General features: G+C 40.9%; 2 protein-coding genes across 5 annotated transcripts in view; one reads left to right on the forward strand and one right to left on the reverse strand.

The window, feature by feature from the left end:
* DDX60 (DExD/H-box helicase 60) overlaps nt 1–4,544 on the forward strand; it is a 186,578-nt gene extending 182,034 nt beyond the window's left edge. The window contains exon 37 of the mRNA XM_089670348.1: nt 3,811–4,544. Within this exon, the coding sequence (XP_089526474.1) occupies nt 3,811–3,913 (103 nt within the window). The 3' untranslated portion in view covers nt 3,914–4,544. The remainder of the gene's footprint in view (nt 1–3,810) is intronic.
* A 3,443-nt stretch (nt 4,545–7,987) lies between these two features.
* LOC149468214 (uncharacterized) overlaps nt 7,988–19,892 on the reverse strand; it is a 49,864-nt gene continuing 37,959 nt past the window's right edge. For all 4 annotated transcript variants that reach the window (XM_089670351.1, XM_089670349.1, XM_089670352.1 and 1 more), the window contains one exon: nt 7,988–8,131. In XM_089670351.1, the coding sequence (XP_089526477.1) occupies nt 8,127–8,131 (5 nt within the window). In that variant the 3' untranslated portion in view covers nt 7,988–8,126. The remainder of the gene's footprint in view (nt 8,132–19,892) is intronic.

A 19,892-nucleotide genomic window follows, 5' to 3' on the forward strand; every position in this document is an offset into this window, starting at 1 on the left:
TCTTTCTCTCCAGTCAGAGGAGAAAAACACACATAGGCGGGCTGTACAGTGACTGACCGCCATGATAGCCAATCACAGCGACCAGGTGATTGTGAACCGGGAGTCTTGGTTCCTGATCATAGGTGTGAGAGCCCGGTCTCTGTACTGGGAGCACACCATGCAGTGCGCTCCTAGCAAAAAACTGGTATGAATATATGTGGCTTCACAGAAGAAGACACTTCAGTGAGGCCACACACAGTTGTGTTCACAATAATAGCAGTCAGACATCACTAACCTGATCAATCACTGTTTTTGGTAGAAATTATATTTCTATATGGCAAATAATTTACTAGCAGGTGTAGTAGAGTAATAGAAATCCAACAGACCCAACAGTCATGACATGCATGCTGCTGATTCTGTGTAACTGAATCACTAATTGAAAGGGGCATGTTCAAAATAATAGCAGTGTAGAGTTCTATTAGTGAGGTCATTCATTCTTTGAAAAACAGGTGCAATTATTGCCCTTATTTAAGGAAGGAAGGCAGCAAATGTTGTACATGCTGGTTACAGTGCATTTCTCTCTGAAATTCTGAGGAAAATGGGTTGTTCAGAAGAACAGCGTACCTTGATTAAAAAGTTGATTGGAGAGGGGAAAACTTATAAAGAAGTGTAGAAAATGATAGGCTGCTCAGCTAAAATTATCGCAAATGCTTTAAAATGGCAACCAAAACCTGAAAGACGTGGAAGAAAGCGAAAAACTACCATTGGAATGGATAGAAGTATAGCCAAAATGGCAAGGACTCAGCCAACAATCAGCTCCAGGAAGATCAAAGAAGGGCTAAAGTTACCTGTGAGTACTGTTACAATTAGAAGACGACTTTGTGAAGCCAAGCTATCTGCAAGAAGCCCCCACAAAGTCCCACTGTTGAAAAAAAGACATGTGCGGAAGTGGTTACAATTTGCCAAAGAGCACATTGACTGGCCTAAAGAGAAATGACGCAACATTTTGTGGACTGATGAAAGTAAGATTGTTCTTTTTAGGTCTAGTGGCCGGAGACAGTTTGTCAGACGACCCCCAAACACTGAATTCAAGCCACAGTACACTGTGAAGACAGTGAAGCATGGTTGCGCAAGCATCATGATATGGGGATGTTTCTCATACTACGGTGTTGGGCCTATTTATCGCATACTAGGGATCATGGATCAGTTTGAATACATCAGAATACTTGAAGAGGTCATGCTGCCTTATGCGAAGAGGAAATGCCCTTGAAATGGGTGTTCCAACAAGACAACGACCCCAAACACACCAGTAAATGTGCAACATCTTGGTTCCAGACCAACAAGATTGACGTTATGGAGTGGCCAGCCCAATTCCCGGATCTTAATCCAATAAAAAAACTTGTGGGGTGACATCAAAAATGCAGATTCTGAGGCAAAACCAAGAAATATAGAAGAACTGTGGAATGTAGTCCAATCATCCTGGGCTGGAATACCTGTTCACAGGTTCCAGAAGTTGGTTGACTCCATGCAACACAGATGTACAGCAGTTCTCAGAAACAGTGCTTATACAACTAAATATTAAGTGATTCAAAGGAAAGCAAAATCTTCAAACATTTTTCAGTTTATATAGTGAATGTTTGAGTTTGTAAAGAAGAATATAAACACTGCTATTTTTTTGAACAGTCTTATATTCACTTTTCTTCAATTTTTTTAGAGGAAGAACACAAATTTGATATATTTTTCTTCATGTTTTGATTTGGAATAAAATGTGTAGTGTTCCCAATGCATTTGTGTGTATGGAAATAAAAGCTATTAGAAGGATTTTGAGCTGTATTCCCTTTTTTCAACACACTGCTATTATTTTGAACACAACTGTATATCATAGTATATCATCAAGTCGATTAAACTCCTGGGATATTGATCTGGTCAGTTAAATAGCAGAGGGGGTTGTTAATCAGTTTCAGCTGCTTTGGTGTTAATGAAATTAACAACAGGTGCACTAGATGGGCAACAATGAGACAACCCCCAAAACAGGAATGGTTTTACAGGTGGAGGCCACTGACATTTTTTTCCTAGTTTTGCATTTGGCTAGGGTCAGTGTCACTACTGGTAGCATGAGGCGAAACCTGGACCCTACGGAGATTGCACAGGCAGTCCAACTCCTCCAGGATGGCACATCAATATGTGCCATTGCCAGAAGGTTTGTTGTGTCTCCAAGCACAGTCTCAAGAGCATGGAGGAGATTCCAGGAGACAGGCAGTTACTCTAGGAGAGCTGGACAGGGCCATAGAAGGTCCTTAATCCATTAGCAGGACCAGTATCTGCACTTTGTGCAAAGAGGAACAGGATGAGCACTGCCAGAGCCCTACAAAATGACCTCCAGCAGGCCACTGGTGTGAATGTCTCTGACCAATCAGAAACAGACTTCATGAGGGTGGCTGGAGGGCTTGACATTCTGTAGTGGGCCCTGTGCTTACTGCCTGGCACCATAGAGCTCCACTGGCATTTGCCATTGAACACCAGAATTGGCAGGTCCGCCACTGCGCCGTGCTTTTCACAGATGAGAGCAGGTTCCCCCTGTATACATGACAGACATGAAAGGTTGAAGAACGTTATACTGCCTGTAACATCATCCAGCATGACTATTTTGGTGGTGGGTCAGTGATGGTCTGAGGAGGCATATCCATGGAGGGACGCACAGACCTCTACAGGCTAGACAATAGCACCGACTGCTATTAGGTATAGGGATGAAATCCTTGGACCCATTGTCTCCTGCAGACTCTTCTACACAGCTAGCAGCCCCTTGCTGCTCTGGCTCTCCTAGGTGGAGTTCTCCTGACTCCTGGGCAACAACCTCAAGGGTAGCCACTGCACTCTACACTTGGAGTAAATGCCGTTTCGCATACCTACAAAGAAATCCATACAAATCCAGGACTGGTAGAGTCCAAAGATGGACTGAGCTTCATTGAAATGTCAACAAAAATACAGACCTCTCTCTTCTGCAAGACCCACGAGTGCCTCTATATCTGGAGTGCGTGTGTATTTTTTTTTATTTTATAAAAACTTGTCTTCATACAACCAAATCAGCATAAATTTGAAAGAAAGGCAAATAAATTATAGCAGGGTTGATTTATTTCCTGGATGTTAAAGACAGCAGCAAATATTCTGGTTTTTTTTTTTTTTAATATTCCTAAAGTAATTTTAACCACTTGCCTACCGGGCACTTTTACAATGTCATAAGACACCCTTCCAGAACTGGACAACCGCGCTGCAGCCATCTTTCAGCTATAGCGTGGTTGTAAAGTGGTTAAAGCCAAAAATTTGTTATATATTGCAGCTTACCAATCCTTATATGCGGTGACTGCATTAGTTTTCTTTTCCTAGGCTTTTCCCTTTTTTTTCACATGATGATCTGGCCATTACCACACCTCATGACCTCATGTATCAGAGAGCACAGGAGGCACATTTGGACAGCAGCATTGTCAGTCTGAGGGGAGAGGAGTGTTACATGTACTAGCAGATTTAAATACACCTAAAAAATTAAAGCCAAACTCCAGCTAATACTTTATAAGTATAAAAGCTGATCACTGAAAACACCCGTCAGTGGTAAATGATTTGTCTCATCTCTAACTGATACACAGTGCTGGATAGCTTGTTCAGCTGAAAAATAACAGACTTACAGGCTGGATCACAAGATGAAAATAGAAGAAAGCAAGCCTAACGCAGCCATCATATCTAAGAAATGCTGAGCTGCAGTAAAAAAGTTTGCTTTAAGGTTTAATACCATGCGAATTGTGGATTTATTTATACTTTTTCTTTTTTTGTTTACAGCATCTCTTTGAGGGAAATGTGCGAAGATGTATATGATCCAGTTCCATTGGCTTTTGAGCAGCTCAGAAGAAAGTTCCAGCAGAAACTTGATCTTGTGAAATAACATTTAAAAAAAAAAAACTGTATCTGTGCTACATATTAATTCCTCTGCTTTGCAAAAAAAAAAAAATATATATAATAATAATTATATATATCTGTTTTGGCAATAGCCGCTAGATTTTGACTGGTAATTTTCAAATTCAGATTAGGGTGAATGGTAGCTGGATTTTTTCCATATATTTGCTTACAAAGGCTTGGACACCATAGTACCTCCAGGTACAAATAAACAGGAACAGCAACACTAGATGTCAGAGGCACTGCAGTTTGCATTCATTTTAAACAAACACTTGCCCCTTACCCCCTTCACAACTAGGGCATTTTTGGCTATTTAGCACTGTGCTATTTTAACTGGCAATTACACAGTCATGCACCACTGTACACAAGTGAAATTTATGTGATTTTTTTTTTTCTTACAAATAGAGCTTTCCTTTTGGTCATTTTTGATCAACATATTTTATATTAAACAAAAAAAAAAACTGGAACATTTGGAAATAAAACCCCAATATTTTGTTACAATACATATGCAATTAAACAAAACCCCGAAAAATCAAATTTCTTCATAAATTTAGGCTAAAATTTAGGCTAAAATGTATTCTGCTATGTGTCTTTGGTAAAATAAAAAAAGTATATATTAATTGCTTTGTGTGAAAGTTTTAGTCTACAAACTATGACATATACAGCACATTTCTAAAGCATTCAGACCCCCTTCACTTTTTTTTTTTTTTATGTTGCAGCCTGATACTATAGTTGTATAAATTAATAATTTTTTTCAGATTAATCTAGACTCAGTACCCCATAACAAAACTAAAAAAAAAGTGAAGGGGGTCTGAATACTAAGCAAAAACAGAATTTTAGAAATGTTTGCTAATGTATGAAAAACTGAAATATCACATTAGCATAAATATTCAAACCCTTTGCAACAACACTTGAAATGTAGCTCAGGTGCCTCCCGTTCCTCTTGATCGTTGCTGAGATGCTTTGACACCTTGATTGGAGTCTGCCTGTGGTAATTTAAATTGATTGGCCATGATTTGAAAAGGCACACACCCCTCTGTAAAAGGCCTCACAGCTGACAATGCATACAGTATCAGAACAAAAGACATGGAGGTCAAAGGAAGTGACTGCAGCTCTGAGACAGGATTATTGCAAGGCACAGATCTGGAAAAATCTACAAAAATATTTCTGCTGCACTGAAAGTTCCCAAGAGCACAGTGGCCTCCATAATTCTCAAATGAAATTAGTCTGTCACAACCAGGACTCTTCCAAGAGTCACCCAGCCACACTGAGCAATCAGGGGAGAAGGGCCTTAGTAAAAGAGGTGACCAAGAACCCGATGGTCACTCTGACTGGGCTCCAGAGATTTTGTGTGGAGAGGGGACAAAGTTTCAAGACAACCATCACTGCAGCCTTCCACCAACTGGGCTTTATTGCAGAGTGGCTACATGGAAGCCACTCTTCATTACAAAACACATGTAAGCCCACTTGGTGTTTGCAAAATGCACCTGTAGGACTCTCCGACTGTGAGGAACAAGATTCTCTGGTCTGATGAAACAAAATACAGGGATATCCTCAATGAAAACATGCTCCACAATGCTAAGGACTGTCCACTTACAGTTACTATCCAACCTGACTGAGCTTGAGAGGATTTGCAAAGAGAAATGGCAGAAAATCCCCTAATCCAGGTCATACCCAAAAAGACACGAGGCAGTAATTGCTGCCAAAGGTGCATCAACAAAATCCTGAATACTGAAGGACATGTAATATTTAATTTTTTTAATGAGGTACTGAGTATAGATTAATGAACAAAAAATGAATTTAAACCACTGTAGTATTAGGCTGCAACATAACACTGAAAAAAGTGAAGGGGGGTTGAATACTTTATGGATGCACTGTTTGTTTGAAAATTGATCAATCCTGATATACTGATGGCCTAACTCATTTCTTACGGCCCTAAAATGCCAGGACAATACAAATGCCCCCCAAATTACCCTTTTGGAAAGTAAACAATCAGAGGTATTTCGTAATAGGCATGGTGAGTTTTTTTTTGTCATGTCTTTTTGAAAATTAAGAGATTAAATAACATGATGAATGTATGTTTAAAAAATACACTAACTACTTCGGGCGGGTGGAATGCAGTGATCAGGGATTTTTTTTTTTTTTTAGTGTGATGATCACTAATAAAATTAACTGTTGTGAATGGGTTTTCCATTCATGAACAGCTTGCTTACGGTTGTGATCTGTGATTTGCCCACAGCAATCACATGGTACCTGGTACCTTGTGATTAGCTGTAGCCAGTCACAGATCACAACAGATAGACTGGAAAGCCATTCATAGCACGATCACTTACATTTTATATATGTGTATATATATATATATATATATATATATAGTGTATGTGACTGTGCCTGTCACTCATATCTGCCTACATTAACAAAAACATCTATTAGGCAAATTTTAGCAGGTATAAGATTTAGAAAAAATAAATAAAAAAAGTCTTCCTCTAACAAAAGAGCAATTTTTAAACGTAGCTCCCCTGAATATACATTCTACCTGGCACTCTTCTATTCCCCGAGGACCACTCTGCAATATGCTGGATAGTCAAAAAATCCCTAAACACTTCTAGGGATCCATCCAACACCTTCCCAATACCTGGTACACCTATGTCTCTGAGTGCTAATCTTCAGACTAGGGCTCAGTAAATTAAAGGTTTTTAGGCAATAAGAGTGCTGTAAAGACCTGAAATTCCAGACATGGAGTTGTGTGCAATTTGCACCTCATCCATATATAAATCTGCATTATGTTTCATAGAGTGATTCTTTAAAAAAAACAAAAAAAAACAAAACACAGGGCTGTATTAAAAAACAAAAAAGAAAATAATAATAATAATATAGGAAAAAACCAACTGTACACAATTCCATCACCAACTCCTGGCTCCTGGTCACGTTACTGCATTAAACCAATATCATGTAAAGGGTCATGGACATGCAGGGGTAGTAAAGTGATGGCCCCCTGAAAACAAACCCTACTACACATATCTAATATAATGCACACAGAATGGATGCAACATGGGATTATGCGTTATAATGTATCAAGGCCCTAAAGGAGGTGTTGTTTGAGTTTTGATGTGCAGTGTTCAGAATAAATGAGCAATGTAAAGGGTTCACATGGCTGGAGGACCTGCAAGAAAATTATTACTACACAAGTGAGGATTTGTCAGCACAAAGCCTGAATATTCAAAAACCAGTACTACCTCCACATATGCTGGGAAACATTTTGGCTATTTCAAATTAAAAGGATAAGTCCACCTTTCTCAACATGTTACACTGATATTTAGGGTGTAACATGTTGAAACATCTGCCTCCTCTCCCCCCGATCTGCCACCTCCTTGTGACAGCGGGTCGGGGATCTTCTCCCCTCACCCAGTGTCACAACTGAAGACAGCGCAGCCTTGCAGGGCTCTGCCCACATGGCTACATAATTTGTTCACAGAGTTCTGTGAATGAATGCCTACAAGTACCATCAGCCTTTCCAGCTGATTGCTTGTAGTTCTCATTGAACAGTAAGGAGCGCTCTCGTAGTCCACCGAGCGTCCAGGATGGCAGTAACTGCCTGCCCTACAGGAGGTATGGACAGTGTACTGACAGTCTACAAGAGCCTGACATTGCACCCATGATCTACTGATCTTGGGTGCAGTGCTTTACAGGCACTCAAAATAAATAAATGCACTTTTTTTTACCTGCAAAAAAATATGCACTTATTAATTTTTTAAAGGTCAGCTTGGCCTTTAAAGTGGAACTTTAGACCTAAATTAAAAATTGGTAAAGAGGAATTTTAATGCATTAGAGACATGCTTTGTCTTTTCTGCAATTAACGTAACTCACTTTCCTGCCTGTTCGCCCTTGTACAGTAAGCAACACACATGCAGCTGTACAAATTCAGCAGTGAAGTCAGCCCCGCCTGGCCAAAAGAAATTGGCCAGTGGTCGAGATCAGCAGAGAGCTTGGGGACATTGCTGGGGCAGAGGAAAGTATAGTTCTGCTTTAAGGCTGCTGACAAAAAACAAAAAAACAAAACAAGTTAAAAAAAAAATTTATTTTTTTTCAGCAGTTGGAGTGAAATAATAATACAACTTTTTTTTTTTTTGTACTTTATTTTTGTATTAAGAGTAAAAATGAATTTTCAGTTTATGTACTGTGGTTGCGGGTCTCACAAATTTCTATCCTGCAAAGAAAATGGAAAACATTAATACTCACAATATGTATAAACACATAATAGACAAAAAGGGAAAACATTAAATAAAAAAAATATAAAAGTGCAATACAATTAGTCCATTTCCAAGCAGAAGTGTCTGGGAACAGAACCTTTTTATACAAAATTTTTCACAAACTATATACAATTTTTCCAACAAATTATACCGAAGATTTAAAATTGTGTCACCTTTCATTCTGGTTAATAGAGATGCAGCTTTTGTAAGTACCCATGTATCACAAAAAAAAAAAAAAAATTACTAACAATTTGCATTCAAACCAGAGGTTTTTAGTTGCACAAAATATGCAAAAATAGGTGGAAGCCACTCTGCCTTGTCAATTCTCCATATTTGAACATATATAGCAAATGGATAAATCCAAGGGCAGATCTACAATAATTTGTCCATTACTATAAAAGCTCCAACATGGGGACTCCAAAGATTAGAGTTAGGATCGCACTATACAGAGGGGCTTTGACAGGGCAGTGCAGCATTCACATATATTTGCAAATGTTGAGCTACTAATACTCATTTTTTAACAGACTTTTTTTTTTTTCCCGCAACTAGCTGGTAAATTTGTTGGGAAACACTTGTTTTGTACTGTGCAAAGCCCTTCCATGTGCAGCTTGCTTTAACCATCTTAAGTCCAGACACTTTCACCCCCTTCCAGTCAGGGCCATTTTTCATCCTTTAGCACTGTCATACTTTGAATGACAATTGCTCAGTCATGCAACACTGTACCAAAATGCAATTTTTACCATTTGTTTTGGAAACAGATAGAGCTTTCTTCTGGTGGTACTTGATCACCACTGATTTTGTATTCTTTGCTGTACAAGCAAAAATATACAGAACATTTTTTTTTTTTATTTTTAGTTGGTTTTAAAATTTTGCAAATGCTCTTTTTTCATAAATTTAAGCCAAAATATATTCTGCTACATTCTTTTGTTTAAAATTACCCCAAATCAGTGTTTATTATTTAGTCTGTGTGAAAATTATAAAGTCTACAAGCTATAGCGTATACATTTTGAAAATTAATCAGTCCTGATGTACTGACTGCCTATCATTTCTTGAGGCCCTAAAATTCCAGGACAGTACAAATGACTCTTTTTGGATTTAGTATTTAGTAAGAGGCACGGTGAGTAATTTTTTTTTTTTAAGTTTTCATTTTTTTGTCACAATGTTTTGGAAAAGTGAAGTTTTTTTTTTTTCAAAAAAGTTATTTTAACAAGTTGTTTCTAACACATAGCATGGGCATACTTACAATTACACCCCAAAACACATTCTGTTATGCCACCCAAGTATAGGGATACCACATGCGAGAACCTTTTACAACCTAGATACATAGAGGGGCCCAAAATCATTACGCACAAGTTAAGCATCTAATTTCCAGGCTACCCATCACAATTTAGGAAGCACTGGCGCACCATAACAGTGAAAAAGCACCAAACATGACTCCATTTTGGAAAACAAAACACTCCAAGGGATTTTCTGGAAGGCACAGCAAGTCTTTTGAAACTGTCATTTTCCACAAGTTTTTGGAAAATGCAGGAAAGAAAATGAATCTGTGTATATATATATATATATATATATACACACACATACACACACACACACACACACACACACACATACATATTATATATACACACACACACATATATATATATATATATATATATATATATATATATACACACACATACACACACACACACACACACACACACACATATATATATATATATATATATACATACATACATACATACACACACACACACACACACACACACAGTTGTGTTCAAAATAATAGCAGTGTGTTGAAAAGAGTGAATAAAGCTCAAAATCCTTCTAATAGCTTTTATTTCCATACACACAAATGCATTGGGAACACTACACATTCTATTCCAAATCAAAAATGTTTGAAGATTTTGCTTTCCTTTAAATCACTTAATATTTAGTTGTATAAGCACTGTTTCTGAGAACTGCTGTACATCTGTGTTGCATGGAGTCAACCAACTTCTGGCACCTGTGAACAGGTATTCCAGCCCAGGATGATTGGACTACATTCCACAGTTCTTTATTTCTTGGTTTTGCCTCAGAAACTGCATTTCTGATGTCACCCCACAAGTTTTCTATTGGATTAAGATCCGGGGATTGGGCTGGCCACTCCACAACGTCAATCTTGTTGGTCTGGAACCAAGATGTTGCACATTTACTGGTGTGTTTGGGGTCGTTGTCTTGTTGGAACACCCATTTCAAGGGCATTTCCTCTTCAGCATAAGGCAGCATGACCTCTTCAAGTATTCTGATGTATTCAAACTGATCCATGATCCCTGGTATGCGATAAATAGGCCCAACACCGTAGTATGAGAAACATCCCCATATCATGATGCTTGCACAACCATGCTTCACTGTCTTCAAAGTGTACTGTGGCTTGAATTCAGTGTTTGGGGGTCATCTGACAAACTGTCTCCGGCCACTAGACTCAAAAAGAACAATCTTACTTTCATCAGTCCACAAAATGTTGCGCCATTTCTCTTTAGGCCAGTCAATGTGCTCTTTGGCAAATTGTAACCTCTTCAGCACGTCTTTTATTCAACAGTGGGACTTTGCGGGGGCTTCTTGCAGATAGCTTGGCTTCACATAGGCGTCTTCTAATTGTAACAGTACTCACAGGTAACTTTAGACCTTCTTTGATCTTCCTGGAGCTGATTGTCGGCTGAGTCCTTGCCATTTTGGCTATTCTATCCATTCGAATGGTAGTTTTTCGCTTTCTTCCACGTCTTTCAGGTTTTGGTTGCCATTTTAAAGCATTTGTGATCATTTTAGCTGAGCAGCCTATCATTTTCTGCACTTCTTTATGTGTTTTCCCCTCTCCAATCAACTTTTTAATCAAGGTACGCTGTTCTTCTGAACAATGTCTGGAACCACACATTTTCCTCAGAATTTCAGAGAGAAATGCACTGTAACCAGCATGTACAACATTTGCTGCCTTCCTTCCTTAAATAAGGGCAATAATTGCCACCTGTTTTTCAGACAATGAACGACCTCACTAATAGAACTCCACACTGCTATTATTTTGAACATGCACCTTTCAATTAGTGATTCAATTACACAGAATCAGCAGCATGCATGTCATGACTGTTGGGTCTGTTGGATTTCTATTACACAAAAACAGTGATTAATCAGGATAGTGATGTCTGACTGCTATTATTTTGAACACAACTATATACATACATACATACACACACACACACACACACACGTATTTACACAAAGTTGTCAATTAATAAGATTTTTATTAACACACATCATATGCATACTTAGCAATACACATCAAAACATATTCTGCTACTCCTAATTGTGGTGATACCACATGCATGAAACTTTTTCACAGCCTAGCCTCACAGAGGGAACAAAATCCAAGGAGCACCTTCAGGTTTTCTAGAAGCATAAACTACACATCTAATTTCCTGATTATCCCCCCCCCCCATCACATTTTTAGAGGCCCAGGAACACCAGGACAGTGGACACACCCATAAAATGATTACATTTTGGAGAGTAAACACCCCAGGGTATTTTACAGAGGGATCAGTTTTTTAAGCCTTTTTTTGTTACACAACGTCAATTTAGGGAGATGTGCCACACCCAGCCTGGGCACACGTAGGAGTAGTAGAATGTGTTTTGGGGTGTAATTCTAAGTATGGCGATACCACATATGTGAGACTTTTTCAACATCTGGACTGCTTAAGCATCAGACCATATTTCTTCTGTATCACACAAATCAACAAATTGTGTCAAAACTAATGTATTGTAGTGGTTGCCTCTGAATGAGTAACCAGGGAATACAGTTTAGTGTAGTGTCACCTACAGCAGTCCCAGTTCCTATCAGCCAAGCAAGACTAGCTTAGTAGAACATGGCTGCCCCCAGGAATGCCATGCCCACTGGCCAGGAAGTACAGAGGCTGAATAAAGGAAGAACTAAAGAGTTCCTGTGGTTCCAGGAGTGCAGTTGTCTACAAAGGATGGCTAGGACTGGTGTCTCACAGGAACGTAGTCAGCTGGATATGCAGATGAGTCAGTTCAGGCACAGGCAGAGACATGGTCAGCAAGCAAGCAGAAATGTGGTCAATAAACACACCAGGATTTGTACAGGCAGAGGCAACACTGTAACTGGTGTGGTGGAGATCACAGACACTGAGTGGATTGTACTGATTAGGGACACTGACTTTTCCTAACATACTGTCACTCTAGCAGTACAGTATCACCATAACGACACTATTACCCTGGGGAGGAGGCTGATCAGGAATTTTTTTTTTTTTACACTTTGATTGCTTTCACTTCTTTGAGGAAGTCCAAATCAGAGGAATGGAGCAGTGTTAATCCACTAGTTAATTGTGGATTGATGCAGGCATTAAAGCAATGCAAAAGTATGATTCAGCCCTTAAAGCTTATCTATGATCAAAATGTAAAATCATACATTCATTTCCACATGGTGTTTAAACTATTTCTAGCCTGAATGATTCTGGAAGCTTAATTTGTGAAGATTCCCACATTTACTTTCTTGCATTCTGTAACACATATTCAATATGCCCTGCTGAAAGGCACTGCTGTGTCACAGTATTCTCAACGCCTCCCTTCTGAAATACAGTTTACAGCAGAGAGGAAGCTGCAAGTATTCATGGAATACAGGAAGTTGTGGAAAGAGATGGCCAATAGACAGGCAGAACTCACAACATGGAGATTTTCAAGTAAGCTGGATTGTCAGAAATAACTACTGTCTGCTACAATGCTGATGTTATAAAATGAAAGCATGCTGTGCCCATAGAATTTCTTTAAAGTTTGAAGGATTAGAAGAATGGACCAAAAATAAACAAAACTAAAATATCTGAATAGCGGTTTACCTGGGGCCATTAGCTACATTAAGTACCTTTCTCTGTGTGGTGCCATTTTGCCTCCTGTCAGCAGCTGTCATTTCTGTGAGCGCTCTCTTACCGAATACCAACAATAGTTACAATTGACAATCCAATACAAGCTTACTTGGAAAATCTTTCATATTGCAAGTTCTGCCTGTCTGCTGGCCATCATTCAACTCCTCCCTGAATTCCCTGCATGCTTTTCAGGTTCTCCTCTGCTGTTCACTTTCCATTCCTAAGGACTACATATCCAATGGTACCTGGCTACCTGCAAGCAGTGATTCCTTTGCTTACTCAGCTTCCTGAAACTCCTCCTTTCAGCACCTATGGGGTTCAGAAGACAGGCTCTGAATTTTGTGACAGAGCAGTGCCTACTTACAGGACATAGTGAATACATGTCACAGAATTCAAGGAAGCAAATTGGATAGTGCTCATCACAAAGTTTACAAGCTTTAAGCTCACACAGATTAACCACCTACTGACTGCTAACCGTACATTACTAGTGGGCAGTATAGCCAGGGTCAGTGGTGTACCAGTACATCGCTTAGCACATGCATACTGGTGCACCCCCTGGGAGTGCAGCAGCACGAGCCTATGATCACAGTGCTCAGTACCCTGCCGCTGTGAACATCAACCAAGTATAGTGATCACATGTAAGCTAAATGATCATGAATGGCTGTCATTCACGGCAGTTTGCTTAATATTGTGATGCAGTGATTGTCCCACAGCTGTAATATGGTACCTGGCTATCTGTACCATGTGAGAGCTGTGGGTCAATCACAACATCACAATAGTTGCAAGCTGTCATGAATGAAAGCCATAACAGTGATAAAAAAAAAATTAAAAATCACTCCCAGAGTAGTACAGTATCACTATGATGGCAGTAAAAAATAAATAAAATAGGGAGCACTGCTCTGTGTGTATGTTTCTTGTATTCTAGGTCATGACAGAGTCTTGCATCAGCCAGGAGAGCAGGTGCTCAGAAGCACGCACACACACCACTCCTTTGGGGTTGCACAGGCGTGCACAGAGGAACGCCACACATGGCCATTTGTTTGTCACATTCCCCAGTTAACCTTTTGGGTTCGCTTCAGGGTAAGCAATGTCTTCCAGAAAGTGGAGTGGAGGAACCACGGCAGGAAGGGGCACGTGTGCACCATCATCAGGTGCTGAGGAGCCTAGTCAAAGTTCCATTGCGGTAGCTTCCCCTAAAAGACCAGAGGTGACGGGGCAATCAGAACCTCTATGCTTGTCTGGCATTCTACCCACTACCAATACATCTGCTTTAGCATATGTTACTAAAGATAACTTAGCATCAGTTTTGGCTGGACTGAAGAATAAAATAGCTGGGATGATTACCTTGGTTACACAGAGGAAAAAATTGGGAAAGATCCCCCTCCCCTGATTCTCCTGTTTTAGAACAGGAATGGATAGAGGATACGGAGGAAGTGGCTATTGATGAGTTAGAGGAAGGTCAGGTAGAAGACTTCACTTCTGGGGAGCCAGTACTTGATGAAAGCCAAGCATTGTAGGCCTCTTAATCCTGGACATTGTTGGTCCACTCCAGATTCAGATTGCCCCCACTGGAGGTTTCTGAGGCCTCCTCCTCCTCTTTAGGTTCAATGCGACCTCCGCAGATTGCTCAAGCCTTTCCATTGCACCCGCTCTTAGAGCAGGAGATATGCACTATATTGCCAAAAGTATTGGGAAACCCCTCCAAATCATTGGATTCACTTGTTCCAATCACCTCCATGGCCACAGGTGTAAAAAAACAAAACAAAAAAAAAAAAAAAAAAAAACAAAAAACCACACAAGAAAAGAAAATCAAGCCCCTAGGCATGCAGACTGCTTCTACAAGCATTTGTAAACGAATGGGTCACTCTCAGGAGCTCAGTGAATTCAAGTATGGTACCATGATAGATTGCCACATGTGCAAGAAGTCCATCTGTGAAATTCACTTGCTACTAAATTATCCACGGTCAACTGTTAGTGGTATTGTAACACTGTGGAAGCAACTGGGAACAATAGCAACTCAGCCACGAAGTGGTAGGCCATGTATGACGACAGAGCGGGGTCAGCGCATGCTGAAGCGTACAGTGCGCAGAAGCTGCCAACTGTCTGCAGAGTCAATAACTAAACTACCTCCAAACTTCATGTGGCCTTCAGATTAGCACAGCAGTATGTAGAGATCTTCATGGAATGGGTATCCAGCTGCATCCAAGCCTTTCATCACCAAGTGCAATGCAAAGCGGATGCAGTGGTGTAAAGCATGCCACCACTGGACTCTAGAGCAGTGGAGATGTGTTCTCTGGAGTGACGAATCATGCTTCTCTGTCTGACAATCTAATGGATGTGTCTGGGTTTGGCAGTTACCCGGAGAATGGTACTTGCCTGACTGCATTGTGCCAAGTGTAAAGTTTGGTGCAGGGGGGGTTATGGTGTGGGGTTGTTTTTCAGGGGTTGGGCTTGGCCCCTTAGTTCTAGGGAAGGGAACTCTCAAGGCATCAGCAAACCAAGGCATTTTGGACAATTTCATGCTCCCAACTTTGTAGGAACAGTTTGGGGATGGCCCCTTCCTGTTCCCACTTGAGTGCGCACCAGTGCATAAAGCAAGGTCCATAAAGACATGGATGAGCCAGTTTGGCGTGGAGGAACTTGACTTGGCCTTCTAGTCTGACATCAGTGCCTGACCTCACAAATGTGCTTCTGGAAGAATGGTCAAGCATTCCCATAGACCAGGGGTATTGAATTAAAATTCACTAAGGTCCGGACACTAAAATTTGCATGCATTAGGAGGTACAAATCTCATGAAGGCCCCTGTGGTGCACTTTCATGTGTGCCAAACCACGTGCTGCTGCAGTGTGATTTTGAAAAAAATGGTCTGGAACTTCTTCAGGTTTCCAGCAGGTAGTGCTGATCTACCCCCAACGTGTGCAACAAATGTACATATCTGAACCAGTGTCCTCAATCCTCACTGCACATCACAGCCCCCTCCTCATTCACAGCAAGATCTGTCTTGATGAGTGTCCTCAGTTCCCCCTTTACATCACCCCCCTCCACCCCTTTCACAGTAGTGTTCACACTTGCTTGACATCAACCCCCCCCCCCCCCCCGCAGTACTGTCCTTTGGCCCCCTTCACTGGAGTACTCTGCCCCTTTTTACATCATCCCCTCCATGTTACTGTCCTCAGCCCCCACATTACGGTCCTCAGCCCCTCCCACTTTAATGTCTTCAGCCCCCACAAACCAGTCCTCAGCCCCCCCACATTCAGTTCATGGCCCCACTTCACACTAATGGCCTTAGCCCCTTTAACTTCATCCCTCACTGTTCTACCTTACAGACAGTAATTGACAGAGTGTTTGTTAGGACTTCCCTTCAAGCTAGCAACCTGCTTGTTAACCTCGGGCAGCTCCCACCCTCCATCCAGAACTGTCCTGCCTCCTGCTGTGAGCTCTGTGAGGATGATCGTGAGACAGCTGGGGGAAGAAGTGTCTCTTAAAATGGCAGATCCGCATGGGTCTGGATGGGACAGTGACTCGTCCATCCGCATCTGAACCCTGATCCGCCATTTAGTGATGCCTGCCACAGACCCATTCTCTAAACCTTGCCTGAAAAGTTGAAGCGGTTATAGCTGCAAAGGGTGGGCCAACTCAATATTGAACCCTACGGACTAAGACTGGGATGCTATTAAGGTTCATATGCATGTAAAGGCAGGCGTCCCAATACTTTTGGCAATATAGTGTATATACTGACTGGGACCACTTGGAGAGAATATTTGTTCCTCCCAAGAGGTTTTTCCTGTTGTATCCCATGGAGGAAATTTTTTAAAGCAATGGAGCATGCTGGCAGTTGACGCAGCTGTGTCTTCCCTGAATAAAAATTTGTGTTGTCCTGTAAACAATGCCCAAATGTTTAAGGACTTAACTGATGAGAAGTTGGGACCTTTGCCAAAAGGCTTCATTTGTTATTGCTGGGTCTGCTACACAGCCTGCTGTGGCAGCAACTGGCATCTTTCAATCTCTGAAGGACCATGTTAAACGTTTAGTTAAGAATCTTCCTGGTCTGGGAGAGGATTATGCTGAGGAGGTGGCAGAGTTGCCCCACACCTTGTGATTTATTGTGGATTCCCTTAGGGATTCAATTCAGCAGCTGTCACAATTGGCACTTCTGTCAGTGCACATGCACAGAATCTTATGGTTAAAAAATTGGTCACTGGAATTGCCATGATTCTAAGTGTGGTATTTGCATTTGGAATCTATTGCTGTGAACCTACATCATGTGTTCAAAGGAGCTGTCCATGCAAGTGAAACAGGCCATTGTAAGGCTTCAAAAACTAAATGAATCCATCAGAGAGATAGCAGCAACATTAAGAGTGGCCAAATCAACAGTTTGGTACATTCTAAGGAAAGAAGAAATGCACTGGTGAGCTCAGCAACATGAAAAAGGCATGGACGTCCACAGAAGACAACAGTGGTGGATGATCGCAGGATCTTCTCTATGGTAAAGAAAAACCCATTCACAACATCCAGACAGGTGAAGGATACTCTCCAGGAGGTGGGCGTATCATTGTCTAAGTCTACAATCAAGAGAAGACTTGAGGAGAGCAAATACAGAGGGTTCAACACAAGGTGCAAACCATTCAGAAGCTTGAAGAATAGAAAAGCCAGATTAGACTTTGCCAAAAAACATCTAAAAAAGCCAGACCAGTTCTAGAAAAGCATTCTTTGGACGGATGAAACTAAGATTAATCTGTACCTCTCTGATGGATTTATTTAGTTTTTGAAGCCTTACAATGGCCTGTTTCACTTGCATGGACAGCTCCTTTGAATACATGATGTAGGTTCACAGCAATAGATTCCAAATGCAAATACCATACTTAGAATCAACTCCAGACCTTTTACCTGCTTAATTGATGAACAAATAACAAAGGAGTAGCCCACACCTGGCCATGAAACAGCTTTTGATTCAATTATCCAATTACTTTTGGTCTCTTGAAAAAGGGGGGATGGCTACTCTTAAGAGCTGTAACTCCTAAACCCTTCCTCGAATTTGGATGTACATACCCTGAAATTAAACCTGAGAGTGTGCACTTTCATCCCATATCCATTATATAAATTTATAGGGTGAATGTTTTGGTAAATACCTGAAAAAAAAACTAAAACTGTGCCTGTGTCCAAATATATATGTACCAGGTCCAATACTGCACCCCTGCTTTAGGTCTGCTAAATTTGACAGTGGCCTACTAAAGCCAGGATCTTGAAGGACAAAGGGTTCTCAGGTCCAGTTATTTCTACACTGCTGGGAAGGCGGTTTCCAGAAACATCTATTACAGAGTCTGGAAGTCTTACATTTCCTGGAGTCAGGCCAAAACATGGCATCCCAGGAAATATCTGATTGGGAGGATCCTCTTGTTTCTCCAGTCAGGTGTGGATATAAGGTTGGCTTTGGGCACCATTAAAAGGTAAGATTTCATCCTTATTTGTATTTTGTTATAGACCTATTGCTTCGCACTCTTTGTTTCGGGCTTTTTTGAAGGGGGCAATTAGTACGATCCCTCCTGTCAGGCCACCCTTATGACTTAAATATAGTTTTGGCTATCTTGCAAAAGCAGCTATTTGAACCTATTCCACTAGTCCTTTTGACTCAAAAGGTGATTTTTTTTTTTTTTATTGCAATAACTTTGGCAAGAAGGGTGTGTGAGCTTGACGGTCCTTTCTTGCAGGGAGTGATTTTTAATCTTACACCAGGATAAGATGGGGTTGCGCCCCCATCCATCATTCTTGCCTAAAGTGGTTTCTAGCATTCATTTGAATCAGGATATTGTCCTACCCTCTTTTTTTTCGGAATCCTCACGTCACTGGGAGAGAAAATTGCTGCATTCTTTGGAAGCAGTCAGTCTACCTGAAAATGTTAGCGCAAATCAGTAGGCCCAATTCCTTGTTTATGTTACCAGAGGGGCCCAGGAAAGGGCAAGCGGCATGCAAGGCAACTATTTCATTTTGGATCTGCCAGTTAATTATTCAAGCATATGGTTTGAAGGGTAAGGTCCCACCCTTTCGGGTGAGAGCACACTCTACCAGGAGTACAGGAGGCCCTTGGGCAATTTGCAAATCAGGCATCGGTAGCTCAGGTTTTTAAGGCCGCTACCTTGTCTTCAGAGCACACATTCACAAGGAGTGGATGTTAGAGCTACAGTGGATGCTGCTTTTGGCTGCAGTGTGTTATAGGTGGTGGTGTAGGTCCTCAGTCTGATATTGGTGTCTGGGATGAGTGTATACCCCCCCCCCCCCCCCCAAGTGCATTGCTTTGGGAGATCCCAGATAGTAATGATTATAGCCTGCTCTGTGTCCCATAATGCATGATAAAGGAAATTGGATTGGTTTTCTACTTACCTACCTGTAAAATCTATTATGGGACACCGAGGTCCCACCTCTCTTTCTGGTTTCATTGCTTGCTACAAACCTGAAGTGCTTCCTGTGTAGGAGGGGTTATATAGGGGAGGACTTCCTGTCTGTTTTGGACTGCCAGTGTCTATTCACCTATAGGTGGCACATAACCCAGATAGTAATGATTATAGCCTGATCTGCGACCCGTTTGCTGGTTTGGCTTGACCGACCCTTATAATTGAAATACATAGTAGAAATGAATATATGATTTTATTTTTTTGTCCATAAACACATTTTCAACATGTGATTGTATATTATCACTGGGAGAGTAAACAGTTTGAGTTGGTCAGAACTCCACTTTCTTTAACAGTGCTGTCAGAAAATTTTGTGCCAATCTACCTAAAAAGATGCAAAATCTAAAAATGTAAGT

Source organism: Staurois parvus, unplaced genomic scaffold (assembly GCF_062004578.1).
Source record: "Staurois parvus isolate SC_StPar_1 unplaced genomic scaffold, SC_StPar_1.0 ptg000090l, whole genome shotgun sequence".
NCBI classification, from domain to species: domain Eukaryota; kingdom Metazoa; phylum Chordata; class Amphibia; order Anura; family Ranidae; genus Staurois; species Staurois parvus.